Source organism: Henckelia pumila, chromosome 4 (genome assembly GCF_033568475.1).
Source record: "Henckelia pumila isolate YLH828 chromosome 4, ASM3356847v2, whole genome shotgun sequence".
NCBI lineage: Eukaryota > Viridiplantae > Streptophyta > Magnoliopsida > Lamiales > Gesneriaceae > Henckelia > Henckelia pumila.
The window spans coordinates 80,607,356-80,626,353 of record NC_133123.1 but is presented as its reverse complement, the minus strand read 5'-3'; the positions used below and the strand labels follow the sequence as shown (position 1 = coordinate 80,626,353).

Here is an 18,998-nt window from a genome sequence, read left to right as displayed (position 1 = left end):
AACTAAGGAATTTTCACTGGTTACCATCTCAAATCTCCTTCTCTAAAATTTTTCATGACAAGTATAAATACCATCAATTAATTGTAATCGCCCATAGCAAACATCACTGCTTTTCGAAACAAATTAAACCAGAAACAAGGAAAATCTACAAAACATAATCTCAATGCTCGACCAGAATTATGAGAGAGCATTCAAACATGAAATAACAATAGCACTAGATATAATATATTAAGATCAAGCGTTATGAGAATTAGTTTGTTTCCAATACAGAACCCAAACAGCCCATTTAAATGAGAATTTGAAAGAACTTAGGAGACATCCGCAAAGAGCATACCAAAAAAATAAGTAAAAACAGCAGGCAATTCTAGAAACCTTCTGTAAGGCTACAGTTTTTTAAGGACTCGTTCAGCTGTTGGAATCAACTTCGGCTTGTTTAAAATTGAGTATAAAAAAATTGATCAGTGATAAGTGCAATTTATTGACCTCCTATTGCATGTGTTTGATAGGGCCTTGGAAAATCACTCCAAGCCCAATATTAAATTTGTATACACTAGAAGGCTTAAAAAAGCCCATTTAGTATCACGTGGGATGGGGGGAAATAAGTATGTGCATGAGGAAGGCACTGGTAGTTAGTTTATCAACAAGTATTTTCCTGCATACTAGCTTGGCTAGGGGGTTACAGATTCCAAATCTGGGATTTCTTGTTTTGTAGAGTTTTAATATTCAATAAAAATTATTCCATCATTATTGTTCCATCTCGTCTCTGATGTTTTTCGTCTAAATCCAGAGGACCAGCCTAACAATTGGTCCGACCTGCCGTTGTCGAGATGGCCATCACTCGTTCGGAGGCAAGGATTGAAGCTCTTGAGAAATCGGTGCTTGAGATACAGGAAAATATCAGTACACTTACGAAGGCGGTGGCCATGTTCGCGGAATCACATGCGAAAATGGCAGACTCACATGCACGCTTAGAGCAATGGGTGCTTGGGAAGCCCACCGAGGATCGTGACAATTCCATCATCCATGAGAAACAACAGAAAATGAGGGAGGACGATGGAGGAATGCACGATGCGGAAGGTCGTGGTTCTTGTGATGACACTAAGGGATTTGTGGATTATGAAATGCGTTTGGCGTTGCGTAAGGTGGATATTCCAGGATTCGATGGGATCGATCCTCGGGCTTGGCTAGGCAGGGCAGAATTATATTTCGAGCTTCATGGTACGCCGATGCAATATCGCCTCAAGCTGGCTCTCATTCACATGGAAGGGCCGGCATATCACTGGTTCCAATGGCTCCGCCAAAAGGTTCCGAATCTAACTTGGGAAAGGTTCTCGAAGGAATTGATCCGACGATATGGAGGCAGAAAAGCGGCAAACCCTTTTGTTTTACTTTCCTCCCTCAAACAGGATACCCAGCCGGTAGATGCTTACATTGAACAGTTCGAGATGCTACTGGCTCAGGTAGGTGATCTTCCAGAGGACCAATGCCTGGGATATTTTCTGGCTGGGTTACGTGCAGAAATTCATAGGCGGATTGGCATCCATGAGCCTCGCACTATCTTGCGGGCGATGGATTTGGCTAGGGCAATTGAAGAAGAGGTATTTGGGTTTCCAGATAACCATCGCTTATGGTCTCCGACGATGGACTCCCGATGGAACAGGAATGGGGAGGCGGGGAGTGGGCTGTCGGGCCGCTCTCAGTCGTGGGACAAAGATAGGCCCAAGCTCAGCGCCATCTTTAATTCCAATTTGGGCCCGAGCCCAAAATATGAACGTGCCGGGTGATCGATGACTTCCTTCGCTCAGCCACAGCCTTCTCATAATGTTTCTCGACAGTCTTCGACGGCAGAAGGGAGCGCGTTTGGTGGCCGTGGCAGTGTGAACAGGGGCGACGCTTTCAAGCCACGTGACGGCAAAATTGTGTCACATCAGGAATATGTGCATCGTCGGGAAAAGGGGTTGTGCTTCCGATGTGGAGAACCATTTCACCCTCTCCATAAGTGTGCTCACAAAGCTTTGCGTGTGACACTCTTGGCAGAAGATGAAAAAGAGGTTGAATTGGATACGGAGCAGCAGTTGATGGGGGCTGTGACAAGTGAGATAGCCGTCGAACCGAGCAAAGAATACGGCACCCTGGAATTACCACTTTTCTCCGTCGGTGGTTTCTCCCATCCACAGACGATGAAGTTGCGAGGAAGGGTAGCCAATGAAGGGGTGGTGGAAATGATTGATAGTGGTGCTAGCCACAACTTTGTCTCACGAAAATTGATTGAGACATTGGGACTCCCAATTGATGACTCGGTGCATTTCGGGGTTTTGCTGGGTGATGGGGGGCGCATCGCTTGTCAAGGGGTCTGTCCAAGATTGGGGGTGGATCTGGAAGCGTGCACCTTAACAGTTTTCGGGTATTTATTCGAGTTGGGAGGTGTTGATGTGATTCTGGGGATCGATTGGCTCCGAACTTTGGGCAAAGTCACTGTAGATTAGGGAAAGATGAAAATGAAGTTCATGCAAGAAGGGAAGGAGGTGATATTGCAAGGGGATCCGACTCTTCAACGATCAGTGGTGTCCCTTCGTTCCATCGTTAAGACCACTGATGTCGCCTTTTGTGCAGCCTTATTTTCTATGCACGGCAAGGAGGTTATTAAGCTGGAGAATGACCAGCCAATGGTGATCCAGAATCTGTTACTGAAATATGCAAAGGTGTTTGATCCACCCACGGGCTTACCACCGGAGAGGACCCAAAATCATAGAATCCCAACTAAGGAGGGGTGTGGGCCTATTCAGGTACGCCCATATAGGTACTCACATTGCCAGAAAGATGAAATCGAAAGGTTAGTGGCAGAGATGCTCGCGGCAGGAGTGATACAACCAAGTCAGAGCCCTTATTCCAGCCCAGTAATCCTTGTCAAAAAAAAAGATGGAAGCTGGAGGTTTTGTGTGGATTACAGGGCGTTAAATGATATCATTATTTCCAACAAATTCCCCATACCAGTGATTGATGAGCTAATGGATGAATTGCATGGCGCTGCCTATTTTTCGAAGCTGGATTTACGGTTATGGTACCACCAAATCAGGGTGCACCCAGCGGATGTTCCAAAGACAGCTTTCCGCACTCATATGGGGCATTAGGAATTTCTCGTAATGCCTTTCGGGTTGAAAAACGCCCCCTCAACGTTCCAGGCCACTATGAATGAGATATTGCAACCCTATTTGAGGAAGATTGTCTTGGTTTTCTTTGATGATATATTGATCTATAGCAAAAGGTGGGATGACCATTTAACCCATCTTGATATGGTGCTGAATGCGATGGTGGAGGAGAAGTTACTATTGAATAAGAAAAAGTGTGGTTTTGGGCTTCAAGAAGTGGAGTATTTGGGCCATCTCATCTCTGCCGTGGGAGTGGCTGTGGACCCACGGAAGGTTGAGAGTATACGCACTTGGCCACGTCCTCAGCATGTGAAGGGGGTGCGAGGGTTTTTGGGATTAACAAGGTATTACCGCAATTTCATCAAGAATTATGGGAAGATTGCTAAACCTTTGACTGAATTACTTAAAAAGAATAATTTCGGGTGGAATGAAGAGGAAAACAGAGCTTTTGAAGAGTTAAAAGCAGTGCTTAGTACCGCTCCAGTGTTACAACTGCCAAACTTTACGAAAGAATTTGTTATCGAGCGTGATGCATCAGGGAGAGGCATTGGGGCTGTTCTATCTCAAGATGGAAAACCCTTGGCATTTTTCAGTAAAGCTTTGGCAGAAAGAGCATTGGCCAAAATCCACGTATGAAAAAGAAATCATGGCCCTGGTTTTGGCTATTCAACATTGGCGACCTTATTTGTTAGGTCGCAAATTCGTGGTCATGACCGACCACAAATCATTACGATCTTTGCTTCAACAACGGATCACCACACCCAACCAACAACATTGGCTAGCCAAATTGATGGGCTATGAGTTTTAGATCAAGTACAAGGCAGGAGTAACCAATAGCTCAGCAGATGCGTAATCAAGAATAGAGGGGACAACGGAGCTATGCGGGGTGTCCATGCCTTTTTGGATTGAGTTTGATGAGCTGCGACAGACAGTGCTTAATGATCCCATATTACAACAAGTGATCAGGCGAGTGGGGTTGGCAAACGAACACATGGGACCCTATACTGTGGCCAATGGTAACTTACTATACAAAGGCAGGCTAGTGCTACCTAAGGGGTCGATTTGGGTTCAGAAGGTACTGGAGGAATGTCATACTACCCCATCGGGGGGCCATTCCGGCGGGTTACGTACACTCAAACGAGTAGCCGGAAACTTCTATTGGATGGGTATGAAAGCGGATGTCCTTAAAATGGTAGCCGAATGTGATATATGCCAACGCCAAAAATACCAAGCTACGACACCTTCGGGTTTGCTACAACCCCTCCCTATTCCGGAATCAGTGTGGGAGGATGTGTCCATGGACTTCATTGTGGGGTTGCCAAAATCACGGGGCTTTGATGTGATCATGGTGGTGGTGGACAGATTGTCCAAATATAGTCACTTCATCCTGCTCAAACATCCATTCAATGCTAAAGGAGTGGCCGAACACTTTATCAAGGAAATCGTTCGTTTGCATGGAGTTCCTCGGTCAATTTGTTAGTGATCGGGATCCGATTTTCATGAGCTCTTTCTGGACTGAATTGTTTAGACTGTATGGCACTAAGCTGGCTATGAGTTCGGCCTACCACCCGGAGTCGGATGGGCAAACGGAAGTGTTGAATCCTTGAGACATAGTTGAGATGCTTCTCCTCTGAACAACCCAAGGAATGGGCTCTTTGGGTTCATTGGGCAGAGTATTGGTATAATACTACGTACCATGCCTCGGCGGGGATGACCCCCTTTCGGGTTGTGTATGGTAGACAACCTCCTGTGTTAACACAGTTGGTACTCGGAGAGACGAAGGTGGCAGCTTTGGGACAGGAACTCAGTGATCGAGATGAGGTTTTAAGGCAACTAAGATATAATCTCCAGCGGACTCAAAACAGTATGACCAAATATGCCAATGCTCGAAGGAAAGACGTGTTATTCCAGGTCGGGGACTTGGTCTTTCTGAAACTCACACCTCACAGGCAGCAATCGGTGTGTAAAAGGGTGTATCAGAAACTCGCTCCCCGGTATTACGGACCTTTCAAAGTTCTGGCAAAAGTGGGTAGTATGGCATACAGGCTGCAGTTACAGGGAGGTCCAAAATCCATCCGGTGTTCCACGTGTCTTTGATTAAACAGGCAGTGGGGGCTGGGCATACACTACAGAAGACAAGCTGCAAGTACTCATTGCATGGAAAGATAAAGCTGACGAGGAAGCAACCTCGGAGGATGCAGAAGACATGGCAGCTCAGTTTCCTCACTTTAGCCTTGAGGACAAGGCTAATTTGAAGGAAGAGGGTATTGATAGGGCCTTGGAAAATCACTCCAAGCCCAATATTAAATTTGTATACACTAGAAGGCTTAAAAAAGCCCATTTAGTATCACGTGGGATGGAGGGATTTCTTGGCTAGGGGGTTACAGATTCCAAATCTGGGATTTCTTGTTTTGTAGAGTTTTAATATTCAATACAAATTATTCCATCATTATTGTTCCATCTCGTCTCTGCTGTTTTTCGTCTAAATCCAGAGGACCAGCCTAACAGTGTTTAACTTGGATTCTAGTTATTTCTCTAGCGATATTATGTGTTTTGTTGTCGTTTGTAGGAAACTAGGAAACAACCAATTTTTTTGGCATAAAATGGCATGGAAAGAGACCAAAAAGATCGAGGGTTTCTGAGGAGAGAAGGCGGCTAGAGAAAAGAGGCTTGGAGTCTGGAGAACACCGGAAATGGTAAGTTTGGACTCTCGAATTTTAAAAGCATTTCTTGGCTTATTTTGGATATCATCGATGGTTTGAGAGCAGAAAAAAAGGCTTGGATAACACCAGGAGGCAGAACATTTGGATACGAAGATAGAGATTGCATCGATCCGGGGACGGAGAACGCTCCTTCCACCTTTGTTTCAATTCTTCTCATTTCCTTGATTTTACTTTGATGAATTGTTTTTTTTTTTATCAGAAACAGAAATATTATTAAAGTAAAAATAGTTAAATTACAAATGTGGACCAGTGATCCACTAATCCTCAAAAGAGGTTCAAGTAAATCTAACTCAAAACAAGACTCCAATCCCTATACAAATCTGAAATAGCAAAAGGTTGAAATTCCTTGATATTGTGTAACCAAGTTGATCCGCTCAGCTTTATCTTGTCCCAACTAACTTCAATCGAATTTTCTTCATCTTGAAAGATCCTTTTGTTTCTTTCAAGCCACACGGTCCAACAAACACAATGCACTAACACCCCCCACAAAATTTTCCCCCTAGTTCCCGGTGCCCAACCCCAATCTGTTCCGAGTAACTCTCTCGTGGTGCCTGGAGTCACCCAAGTCAACCCCACTTCCTTCAGCAGCATCCACCATAAGGAACTGGTGTAAATACAATGAACCAACAAATGATCTTGACTCTCTGCCCCTTGTTTGCACAAAACACACCAATTAGGACTCAAGGAACAATTCGGAAACCTCCTCTAAATCACGTCACAAGTCGGCAGTCTTCCCAACGCCGCTGACCACGCAAAAACCTTTACCTTAGAGGGAATCTTAGCCTTCCAAATTATGTGGAAAAGATCAAATTTTGGATACAATACGTCCGAAAAGAAGGAATCAAAGAAGGATTTAACTGAAAACTCTCCTGAATCACCCCACTTCCACCTCCGAGCGTCCTCCCCTCCCTCCACTAAGCTAACCCTATCCAAAACTACCAACAAACTGGACAACTCACCCAACTCCCCATCCCTGATATTACGACGAAGATGCAAATCCCACGAAAGAGAATTTACCGAGTAGACGGAATCGCTGGAAAGAAAAAAAGAAATGGGTTTATTATGGGCGAAAGAGATCTTAAAGAGTGAAGGAAACAGGGTCTGAAAAGAGGCTTGCCCAACCCAACAATCCTCCCAAAACCTAATTCTATTTCCCCCTTTTGACCTCTAAGCTCACTGATTGAATAAACACCGGATAAATACTAGAGATGAACTTCCAGGGACTCCGAAAAGTGTTATGTTTAGCCAGTCCCGCATCCCAGCCGTTATCTTGCATGCCATATTTGCTTGCCACAATCCTCTTCCAAAAAGAATTCCCATCCTCCGAGAAACGCCACCACCATTTACCCAGCAATGCTCTATTCCTTGAACGGATATTGCCGATCCCCAGCCCACCCCTACTCTTAGGCAGACTAACCTTTTCCCAAGAAACCAGATGACAATGTTTGTCCCCGTCCGACCCGTCCCACAAAAAATTCCGCATTAATTTTTCCATGGTCACCGCCACCCCCCTAGGGATTTTGAATAGCGATAGCTGATACAACGGAATGGCATTCATTACTGCCTCAATCAAGGTTAATCTATCTCCTCGCGATGGAAAGGATTTTTTCCAACTCGTCAGCTTTTTTGACATTTTGAACAGCACTGGCTCCCAAAAGGATGTCTTTAGAGGATTCCCTCCTAGAGGTACACCCAGGTAGGTAATGGGCCAAGACTCCAGCCCGCAACCAAATTCTCTAGCCATCTCTACTTCCACTTCGGCCTCACAATTAATACTCAACAAAGCACTCTTCTCCATATTGATCTTCAAACCCGACATTTCGCAAAAAGAAGCCAAAATTACCTTCAAAAATCTTAGGTGTCCGTCTTCCTTTACAAAAAATAGAGAGTCATCTGCGAATTGTATGTGAGAAACCTCGACTCCTCCCCTCCCTATTTCCCAGCCTTGGATAAAGTTCATGGCCTTAGCCTTATCCATCAGCCTAGCCAGAACATCAGCTACCAAGTTAAATAGAAAGGGAGATAAAGAATCTCCCTGCCTCAACCCTTTTTCTCCTCTAATTTTGCCACAGGGTCTGCCATTGATAAGAATCGAATAGTTGACGTTGCCTAAGCAGCCTTTGATCCATCTTCTCCACCTCACACCGAATCCCTTTTTCATGAGTACAAAATCCAGAAATCTGAAGTCCACATTATCGTATGCTTTTTCGAAATCTGCTTTAAAAGCCCAACCTTTCTTTTTCTTCAATCTTAACTCTTCTACCATCTCGTTGGCAATGAGACAGCAGTCAAGAATCTGTCTCCCCTTGATGAAAGCTCTTTGTGAATCTGCTATCGTAGAGTCCATTACATTTTTCAGACGCGAAGCTAGCACCTTGGCTAAGATCTTATACAAGCTGGTTACCAAACTAATCGATCGAAAGTCCTTGATTCGCTCTGAATCTTTCTTCTTTGGGACCAAACAAATATAGGTTTCGTTAGTGACAGCATTAATTATTCCTTTTTCGTAGAATTCCTCAAAGACCTTAAGCAAATCCCCCTTTATTATTTGCCAACAATCCTGATAAACTGCCATAGTGAAACCGTCAGGGCCCGGAGATTTCGATCCATCACATTCGAAGACTGCTTTCCTGATTTCTGCTTCTGAAAACGGAAGCTCTAGCTGCAACATATCATCGTGATCAATTTGGCTCCATTCCACTCCCTCTATGCCGAACCCCTCCCCATTACTTGTTTTACTGAAAAGATTGCGATAGAACTTGATCAAATGCGCCTTGATAAGTTCATTGTCCGTGCAAAAGGTTCCATCCTCCAATTCCAGTTTCTCAATTCTCGATCTACTCCTCCTCTGGCTGAGTAAAGAATGAAAAAATCTCGTGTTACCATCCCCTTCCTTTAACCACTTTACTTTTGCTTTCTGAAATTCCATTTGAGCATTCCTACAAGCTAACTCCTCAAATTCACTCCTAAGAACTCTTCTCTCCAACACCAAATTGTCTATCCAAAGTCCCTCGCTTTCCTTGGTGTCCAGCTCACTGATCTTACTCTCCAAGTCCTTCCTTCTCACTTCTAGGTTCCCAAACTTATCTGAATTCCATTTCTTAATGTCCGACTTGATATCCTTCAGTTTCCTCATGAACTTGTACCCTTCCCACCCTTGCGAACTTTTACTCGACCACCAATTTGCGAACTCTTCTCTGAAATTCTTATGTTTTAACCACATATTTTCAAACCTAAAAGGAGTAGGACCCCATTCTCCTTTTGTGGTATCCAAAATTACTGGATTATGATCTGAAGTGATTCTCGGCAGTATTAGTTGTCTACTGAACTTAAATAACTCTTTCCAGCTCCCTGAGAACAAAAATCTATCGAGTCTGCAGCAAATTGGGGACACTCGCATGTTGGACCAAGTGTATTTGCCATTCAAAAGCGGGGGATCACACAGATCTAACTCTCTGATCAAAGAGTCAAAGTTTCTCATGCTACTGGTCGTAGTGGTACTGTTCAACTTCTCACTCAGCGACCTCACCACATTGAAATCACCACCTAAACACCAGTTAGGGTTACACAACGCCTCCAATCCTGCCAATTCATTCCAAAAGTCTTGCCGATCCTTTGGTTTGCATGGACCATAAACCCCTGAAAACCACCAATCAGAATTACCGCCCTTTTCTATTTTAACCGAAACTGAGAATTCTCCGATTAAGTTATCCTTCACTGATACCGATTTAGAATCCCATGCCACCAGAATACGCTCCAACCACTCAATAAATCTAGACTTCCACAAACTCGCTATAAACCTCCTATCAACTCTCATTTGCTTGGTTTCTTGAAAGACCACTAGGTCTGGCTTCTCCCTCCTAAGAATCACACGAATCAAGCTCCTCCTTCTGCTGGAGCCACCCCCTCTAATATTCCAAGAGAATATCTTCATAAAACTACCCCGCAGCCCGAGACCAACTGATTTCCCACCGATGCTTTATCAGCGGTGGGGTCTCTAAGGTAAAATGAGCTCCTATGAAAGAGGCCCTCTGATTCTGACTTGTTAAAGTTCACCCGACTAATCTCCAATCTATCAAGGCAATCTTGAATCCCTAAATTCTTCCCCAGAAGAGCACCGTCCTCCTCAGTCCCCTGAGAAGTTAATGATTTCCGGTTCCCCAGAGCATCTCCAATCGGAACATCCGTATTATTATTCATCAGCGAGATTAACCCCTCCCCCATTGATCCCTCGCCCCCCCTACCAGAATGAAAAGAGTGGCCCGAAAGAGTAGGAAGGCTAAGGATGAGAGGAAGGCTATTTGACACCCCTTCAGGATCAGAATTATTAACATGAGCCAAAGGTTGAAAAGGATGCTTACCTGCTGGAGACCCGAAGAGGTCCCTAATGTCCTCCAATCCCTCTTGAAGTTGAGAATTGTTGCCAGGAACCCCATCTATATCACTTTCTGACTCAAACGAATCTGAGACCTCCGACAAGTTATCTTCGCCGAAATCTAAGACCGAGTCTTCCTTAATCCATTCGTGATCCTTGTTACTAGACAACATGACCTCAGGATCCAAAGGGCACACTCCTCTGCCCCCCTCCGCAGATCCAGAAGTTTGCTGGACGGCCACACCAGGTTTTCTCCTAGAGTACACCTTCTTGAAGCATGGTAGAGACTGATGCTTGAAAGATGCCGCTACATTTACCGACTTAAACCCCTTTGCATCCGCTGCTAACCCCGAACTAGACTGGATAACACCCTTACCAAAGTCCTCCTCCCCTTTAGGGCTAATCTTTTTGAGAAATTTGATGCAATCACCATTGAACGGTGATTTCACTCCCTTCTCTCTCAAATCAGGACCGTTCTCCGTGACTGAAGTTTTTGATTTGAGTTGACCACTGTTGTTGAGCATAGGCTTCGCAGCAAAATCGTTCTTATCTACTGATTTGATAACCGAATTTCTAATCCACCCCCCCCAACCAACTGGCACCTTCGCCCCGTCGACCACCACTTGGGCGTATGAACGTTTTTCATAGATTTCATAAGCATCTATATTAACTGACTTCACCTCGATACGAACCACCAAGGGTCCTCGATTCGTTTGTATTTGCAAAAAACTGTTAATAAAGCCACCTACAGGACCTACCACCTTAATTTTCGCTGCCGACAAATCTTTGAACATGATAGTGTCCAAGCTGATATCCAACAATCCCCCAAACTGCTCACCCACTGATTTGAACAAATCATTGGTCCATAAGTCCCAAGGAAGCCCTAAGATGCTGATCCAGCTGTTACAGCAAGCAAAAACTTCATGTTCCCTATTGATTAGGGGTCTCCACTCTTCGAAGGACAAAGTAACTCTATTCTCTAGGTAGCATTTCTTGAGCTTCAAGAAGGATGAAGCGTCTTCTGCTCTGTAAGGCCACCATACTGCTTTGTTAGCTTGGAAAGGAAGTATCTCTATCCTGCTCTTCACAGCCTTCCCGAGTAATGATCTTACCAAGTCCCATGAGGTATCGACCCTCGCCTTAGTAATAATAATAGCTTTTGTCCAATCTTTGACTACGCACTGCTCGATACTCTCCTTCGCATCTAATGATCCCTCCCTATCGGTTTGTGGAACCTTGATTCTATGCTGCTGAGGCGGCTGGGACGACTGAGTCACCTGCGTCTTCTGAGGTCCCCGAGATTTGCCTCTGGATTCCCGAGAATCCGATCTCTGAATTATTCCGTGGTTGATGAATTGTTTCAAGACCATGTTTTCATATTTTTTGAATTTTGTCATGAACTTAATTTCTCATCTAGAGGGACGACATAGCGAGACTAGAAACCATGTTTTGGTCTTTTGACATAGTTATTGGAATTTTCGTATAAATTTATTTGTGTTTTCCAGTTCCTAATCTAATGTTTTCAATTTACTTGTCATAAGTTGAATGATTAGTATGTTAGAATCCCTCACTCGGGAGAAGAGAATTTAAACAAGACGTAGGAAAATACATCATTTTGGCGATTATAGTGTTCCGAAGCCCTATAATTCCATTGAAGCCTTGAAAGAATTATTATTCTGTTTATTTTATTTAATATTTGATTGTTGATAGAAATATTGCGGTCGATATTAGATAATTAAATTCTATTCATCACATGGAAAGGGAATAGATAATTTTCTGAATTCTTGGCTAATAAATTAGATTAATTTGCAATCTTTGTGCTGTGAGAAATTGAACATGGTGGAAATTCGAACGAAATCGCACCTCTAGAACTCTCTAGCTAGTTGATCCCTCAGTTGTGAATCCATATTTTGTTTATTGCCAAATTTTATTGATTGAATACGATGTCATCATCGAAGCTCTAAATAGGATTAAGTTCAGATTAGTTTCATATATTTAGTGTAATATTAAATATTAATTATTCGGAACGATATTCTACTTATGTGTTAGTAAAACTTGATGTTGTGCGTTTGCACGCGAAAAACAAGCAACAATCAGGTACTTGTTTTCTTCAAATTGACACCAGAAGGCCAAGGACATACCATGTGGGAGGGATTCTTGGCCTATTAATACTTGGGGATTCCGCTGGGTTTGTACACCGAAGGACAAAGGAAGTCTGGGTATTGGGGATATTTGATTAAGGAATAGGGCGCTTTTGGGAAGTAGTGTGGAGATTTTCATATGAGAGAGAGACGTTGTGGAAAAAAATTATTGTTAGCAAGTACGGGATGTAAGATAATGGATGGGATGCGAGATTCGCTAGCACCGTCACTTTTAGAAGCCCTTGGAAGTGTATCTCTTGAATTTACCCGGTTTCTCTCTGATCGGTGTGAGCAGTGCTAAAAGGGGGCAATATTTTAAGATTTTGGGAAGATAGGTGGTGGGGTGGCTCCGCTTTTAAGGATATTTATCCTGCTCTTTTCCGGTTATCTTCGATTCTTAACTCTCTGATTTCTCATTTTGCTCAGTTGGAAAATCAATCCTCAAATTCGGTTCTCTTGGAACTTTCACTTTAGACGGGAATTGACGGATGTGGAAGTGGATGAGTTGAGTCCTTCGTTAGGGTCCTTCGAAAGGGTTAGGTTGGATGCAGGGGTATCGGATTTTAGGAAATGGGTGGGGGATTCTTCGGGTATTTCCTTGGTTGAACCTTTCTATGACTCTTCTTTTCATGTTAGGGATTTTCCTTTGTTCCCCTTTTTTCATGTTATATGGAAAATGCTTATTCCATCGAAGGTACAAGTTTTCTCGTGGATTGTGGTGAAAGGAAAGCTTCCAACCTGCGAGACATTGCAAAAGCATTGGCACTCTTGTGCTCTATGCCCAAACTGGTGTGCGCTTTGTCGACGGGAGGAGGAGACACAAGACCGCATTTTCATTCACTGTACATTCACTAGAGGCTTTTGGTATAGAGCTATGGAGGAGTTGTGTTTTGTGTGGGTAACTCCGAGGTCAGCGAAGGATTTATTTGCAAGTGATCTAGGGCACGACTTTGGTAGGAGGGGGAGAATGTTTTGGACGGTGGTGTTTCATTGTATTTGTTGGCATGTTGTTGGAAAGGAACAAAAAATCTTTAAAGACAAAGCGGAATTAGGGAGATATGTGTTTGCAAAGATCAAGTTGCGGGCTTCTATGTGGATTAGGAATCATAAAGATTTAGATATGTTCGCCACTCTAGACTTAATCCGAAGTTGGAATGTTATATTTTGTTGATATATAGTGGTTCTAAATATTACGTATGCGGATAACTTATCCATTTTTTGTTATTTTTACATGTTCTTTTTATATATAATATATAATATGATCTAGTTTCATATAAAAAAAAAAAAAAACTCACTCACTCGTCCGATAATCTAATTCTAGCATAAGATCAACCCAATAAAGAAAAGCAAGTGCAAAATGAAATGCTAAAAAACAAGGTAAACAACAAAGGAGAGAGTTCAACGTAAAGAGTTTTGCAAAGATCAAACAAAAATAGATACCTGTTGGCTGTTGTTCAGCAAAATTGTGGCATTTACCATTTTATTTATTATTTATATTGCATTTGTTACGCAGCCAAGTATAGCATACGACAACCATCTAGACAAAAGAAAACCTAGAGTCATTTCTACTAGATATCTAACTAAGTAACCACACTAAATGAAAGGCAACTAAAGTATTGTCATGAGAAGATCTCTAGAAGCAGTACAAAGAGGAGCTCATGCCAATTTTATCTCGTTCAGAATAGGGTCATGGTAAAAAAAAAAAGCAAAGAAAAAGATTCTTACATATGAAGTCATTGGACGAGAGGATTTCAAATTTTACAGACTTTCTAACACCATCTCAGATTCTCAGGTGAATGTTTCACTTTTTAGAAAACACTACTACTAGGTGTCAAAATTCATACAGTGTGTTCTCAGAAAAATTGCAATCGCATTTCTTGAGATTGTAGGCATGAGGTCACCAAATACATTAGCTTGTATTTAGCATAATCTTTTTTTTTATAGGAAACTAGAATTTTATATATATAGTGAAGTAAGTAGATACAAAAAGTGAATCAGCGGTCCACAAAAGCTAACTAGGTCCTTTGCAAACAAAGGCAAAAATCATCTAAATCAAAGCCAATTTCCAATCCCTATACAAGTCTAATAAAGCCAAAGAATGGAAGCTAGAACCCTTGTGAGCCCACATGGAAACTCTTAGTTTGACTTTGTCCCAAACTTCCTCAACTGTTTCTACACTATCATCAAAAATTCTTCTATTCCGCTCCAGCCAAAGCGACCAACATACGCAGTGAGTCACTATCAACCAAAACACTCTCCCTTTTTGTCCAAGCCGACCTCCTAGATCCATAGCAAAAAGATCTTTTGTTGAGTTCGGGATTACCCAAGACAGTCCCAGTTCCTTGAGGGCAAGATTCCACAAGAAACCAGAAAACGGACAGTGAATAACCAAATGGTCCTGAGTCTCCCCCCCCTGTTTGCATAGTACACACCAGCTCGGGCTAAGGGAGATGTTCGGGAACCTCTTTTGAATCAAATCGCAGGTAGGCAGCCTCCCCAACGCAGCTGTCCATGAGAAAAACTGAACCTTTGTCGGAATCGGTGCTTTCCAGATTGGGTAGAAGAGAGGGAAAGTAGGGAATCGCTCGACCGGGAAGAAAGACTCAAAGAAGGATTTAACTGAAAATACACCTGAGCTGTCCCACACCCATTTCCTCACATCCTCAGCGCCCTCTATTAGATTGACCCCCCTCAAAAGTTCCAGCAGATCACCTAGCTTGTATTTAGCATAATCAGATATTCGGTGAATAAAATCATGATACCGAGAAAACAGTTCATAAAAATACAAAATTATGAATTTACCCCCAAAAAGAAATATGTGTGAATTACTCCACCAAAGAAGAAAATGCTTGCTACTCCCTCTGTCCCACTTATTTAGGTTGAATTTCTTTTTTCACGCCTCCCAATTATATAGTCTAGTTTCCATATTTAGACTTATCTTTCGTACTATGTTACCAATATACCCCTATTAAATTAATATCATTAACTGCTTTTACGAATTTTTTATCCTATTAAAATTTTCATTAAATAAGGACAAAATAGGAAATTGTATTATAAACTTTACTTTTCCACACACTTTCTTAATTTGTGTGATACGCACACAAGCCTGAATGAGTGGTACTGAGGGGGTACTTGTTTGTTCATAAGTAAATTGCGTCATGTTTATAGTTTATTCCAAGTAGCGGAACATAGATATGCAATTGCAACAAAGCAAGAACCTCCATGTGGAATTACATGCATGTTTAGCACTAGCTAGATTGTGAGTTTATGGGACTTCGGACATCTTACATCTGAATTAGCTTTTGATTTTTCTAGAATAGTCCTTCCTCTATTGGGAAAGAAACATCTCGCGTCAAAACGTATTTAATGAAAGTTGCTCGTAAATAATAACTATAAAAATGAACATGGACTTTGCTGCAGATCTAACATGTAATTACAAACGTCAGTTATACCTGATCAAGAGCACAGGCAAAAACATCAATCACATGTCCTTGATGAACAAGTTGCTTCGAAAGTGCTTCATAGAACTTCACTGATTTGTGATACTGAGGAGCAGAATCTTTGTCCAGGTCTTTGTGAGAACGTAAAGGCTCGGAGAGATTTTTCGACACAATCTACAAATAAATATATTGTTATGTCATGAAAAATTCGGTTGAATCCTGAGAAAAATTTCTAAATATAATCCAATATTCAGTTTTCTCCATTAAGATACCGATATTTTGCAGTAGTGGAACAAAAATGACCTTACAATTTCCAGCATTTCTAGTCTAACAGACCAATGACTAACAAATTTTAACCTCTTTCACTGGGAAATATAATCCTTAAATATAGAAGGATGTAAAGATTTACAAATAAACCACATCATTTTGAGTCTGATAGAGCATGAGCCAAAAGCAATACCAATTGGCTACGAGGCAAGAAACGTTTGACCCTTTAAATATTTTGAACCATTCTGACTTCTGTCACAAATGAAATATTAAAAGGTCCACTATGAAGGAACATGGGTAAATTCATCTGTAAACAAGAATTTTACGTATCATCCGATCCATGTTTGTAAAATACTTTGAGCATCCCATCATGTTCAATGAGGAATAATTGCAAAATTTCCCGTGAGGAACAAACCAGTAAGTTAGCTCTATAGATACATTGTACATATTAAGACTTTATGGTAACAATTTTTTAGAACAAAAGTCACCAAATAATCTTTTCTCAAGTAAGATAGGCACAAACTACTCATGTGTGGATTTTCATTGTTTGTCTCATATAGATTCATTAGTATCCATTATCTACTTTGGCTAAGCAAACACAATTAGGTGAATACACCCACCTCTAGCACTTAGCAATCTAGCAAGGCAAGCATATGAAGAAAGACTTACAGCTCCTGATCCTTCTGTTGACGGACCACCCAAAAATGCCATAATTCTAGCACCAGAACCAGGGACGCATACTCCTAACAAATGAGCAGCCAAACTCAAAGCAGTGCCAGTGCACCTAGCAGCTCGTTGATCTGACGGAACTGGCCAAGGATCTTTTTGGAGCTCCTCCAATACCTTGCAAACAAAGCATCTTCATTGAATAAAAAAAGTAATGAGAGCATAAATCGAAAAGGGAAACAATGAATATATTCATCAATATATGTCTGATTGATTATAAACCCAGAAATTTTTCCAATTCTAGCATTAATTTACAAATGAGAAGATGATATAATCATTTCAGCGAACTCATAAGAGTCATAATATAGTTCTTCAAGTAGAGAAATTAATCTAAAGAAACTTCATGCTTAAGAACCATACCGAATTAAGAACGAACTCACAGTCAGACGCAGGCAATAAGAACCTGGAAATGCTCTCCTGGGACAGCCCGTCTCTTACTCCTGCAATAACCCCAGTACTTGGCCTCGGCTTTTTCGCAAAGAAGCCCATCTGCTCCAACAATTGATCCTTAGTTACCTCCTTTGTACCCTTGAACACATGAACCTTTGAAATCTGCCCAAATCCCAGCTCATGAACATGCACATATGTTCCAAAAGTAATCAACCCAACCAAACAATTCTCCGCGACCATTCCCAACACCTGCATCCATGCATGACATCCATAAAACACATACACTGACCGAAAGTGATTTCCCAACATGCAAAAAGGTATGATATTGATATAAATAGCATATACTTCCACTGATTAACTTAAAAGAAAATTGATTGAAGAAAAGTTGGCTAAAAATTAATGACTGCTATTCGGATCAAAGTATTCGAATTCACCAGTAGGCACTGAAAATGCAGGTGACCAATTATATTATACACCCCAAAAAGAAACTAATCTCCACTCTCGACAAATTACAGCTCTAATATCAGTACAACATAAGTAGAAGAATGATTTCAAACCTGTAACAGAGCGGATTTCAAGAATCCTAGCTCCTCCTCAATAATACAAGTATCTACCACCAACAAAAAAACGTTACCGCTACCAGACTGAATTTTCTCATTGGGAGCCGAAGTCTCGTACTCAATGGTAGTATACTGAGGGAAGAGCTCCGCAGGCAAACTGGTCTCCGAAATCGACTGGTAATGCGGCGGGAAGTGGTTTCGATTGAGGCAGAAGCTGCAGATCCAGATCTTATTGATGGAAGAGAAATCAACGATAGAGAACGGGTTGATAACTGATCGGCAACTGCGGCATCGGAGAGGGGAATAAGGGAGGAGCGGGGTGGTGGAAGGGAGTGGTTTTAAGGGGGTGTAAATAGCGGAGATTGGAATTAGGCAGTTTGCTGCTTCGGCCTTTGTTCCCGGGAGGACGTTCCACGGCATGCGGATGGAGTCTTGAGATTCCAAATCCAGGAATTCCGACATTTCGTGGTGATGACGATGGTTGTGGAAGGGGCGACGACGGAGCTACGGTGGCGACCGGGTGGTTTCGCTGCAGGGATCTCTTCAGACAAAATTGTCTAGAAACGGAGTTCCAAATATTCTTTTCTCGTTTTGTATTTGGGATCTTGCTCGTTTATGTGTTGATTGATTGATTGATTGATGAATGCCCATTGATTGATGAATGGGCATGGTTGATTATAGAGGGGCTAGGTCTATCGAATCCACTTATTCTAGTCCGCCTCGTCCCGCTTAATGTTGGATTGAGGTAGTTTACGGGTTGGTCCGCAAAAATCCGTTAAAATATACGTAGGTATGTTGGGTTGGCCCTTTCAGTCATCTAAAATATGTGGGTTGGGCAGGTGTTTTTCAACCCGCCTAAAAGATGGGTCGACCTGCATCGTCCCGTCTAATAGAGGGTTGCGATAGGTTGTGGGCCGGCTCGTCCCACTAGCCCGTTTTAACACATCTAGTGTTGATGGATGGGCCAACGTTCAGAAAGTATTTTTCAATTTTTCCTCAATAAAATTTCAAAATTTTATAAAAAAAATGTTGGGATCGGGTATGAGGGGTGTGTGAACTTCCTAAATTGGATTTACTGTAGCAGTTGACCCTTGACGATGCTAAACTGAGTTTAGTTGGGATTGGTCAACTGAACTGCTTCTTTTCTCGTGTGTCGATATTAATTGACAAACAAATAATATGTACAAAAAGATGTCAAATAACATATTAGAACTTAAATCAAACGAC

At 42.1% G+C, this 18,998-nt stretch overlaps 1 protein-coding gene across 2 annotated transcripts in view; it reads right to left on the bottom strand.

Moving 5' to 3' along the window:
* The window catches only part of LOC140863344 (protein transport protein SEC23 C-like), a 32,629-nt gene extending 14,226 nt beyond the window's left edge, over window positions 1-18,403 (bottom strand). For both annotated transcript variants that reach the window (XM_073266708.1, XM_073266709.1), the window contains exons 1-4: window positions 17,769-18,403; window positions 17,182-17,460; window positions 16,765-16,938; window positions 15,841-16,002 (exon numbers count right to left, since the gene is read on the bottom strand). In XM_073266708.1, the coding sequence (XP_073122809.1) occupies window positions 15,841-16,002; window positions 16,765-16,938; window positions 17,182-17,460; window positions 17,769-18,233 (1,080 nt within the window). In that variant the 5' untranslated portion in view covers window positions 18,234-18,403. The remainder of the gene's footprint in view (window positions 1-15,840; window positions 16,003-16,764; window positions 16,939-17,181; window positions 17,461-17,768) is intronic.
* Between the last annotated feature and the right edge of the window lie 595 nt (window positions 18,404-18,998).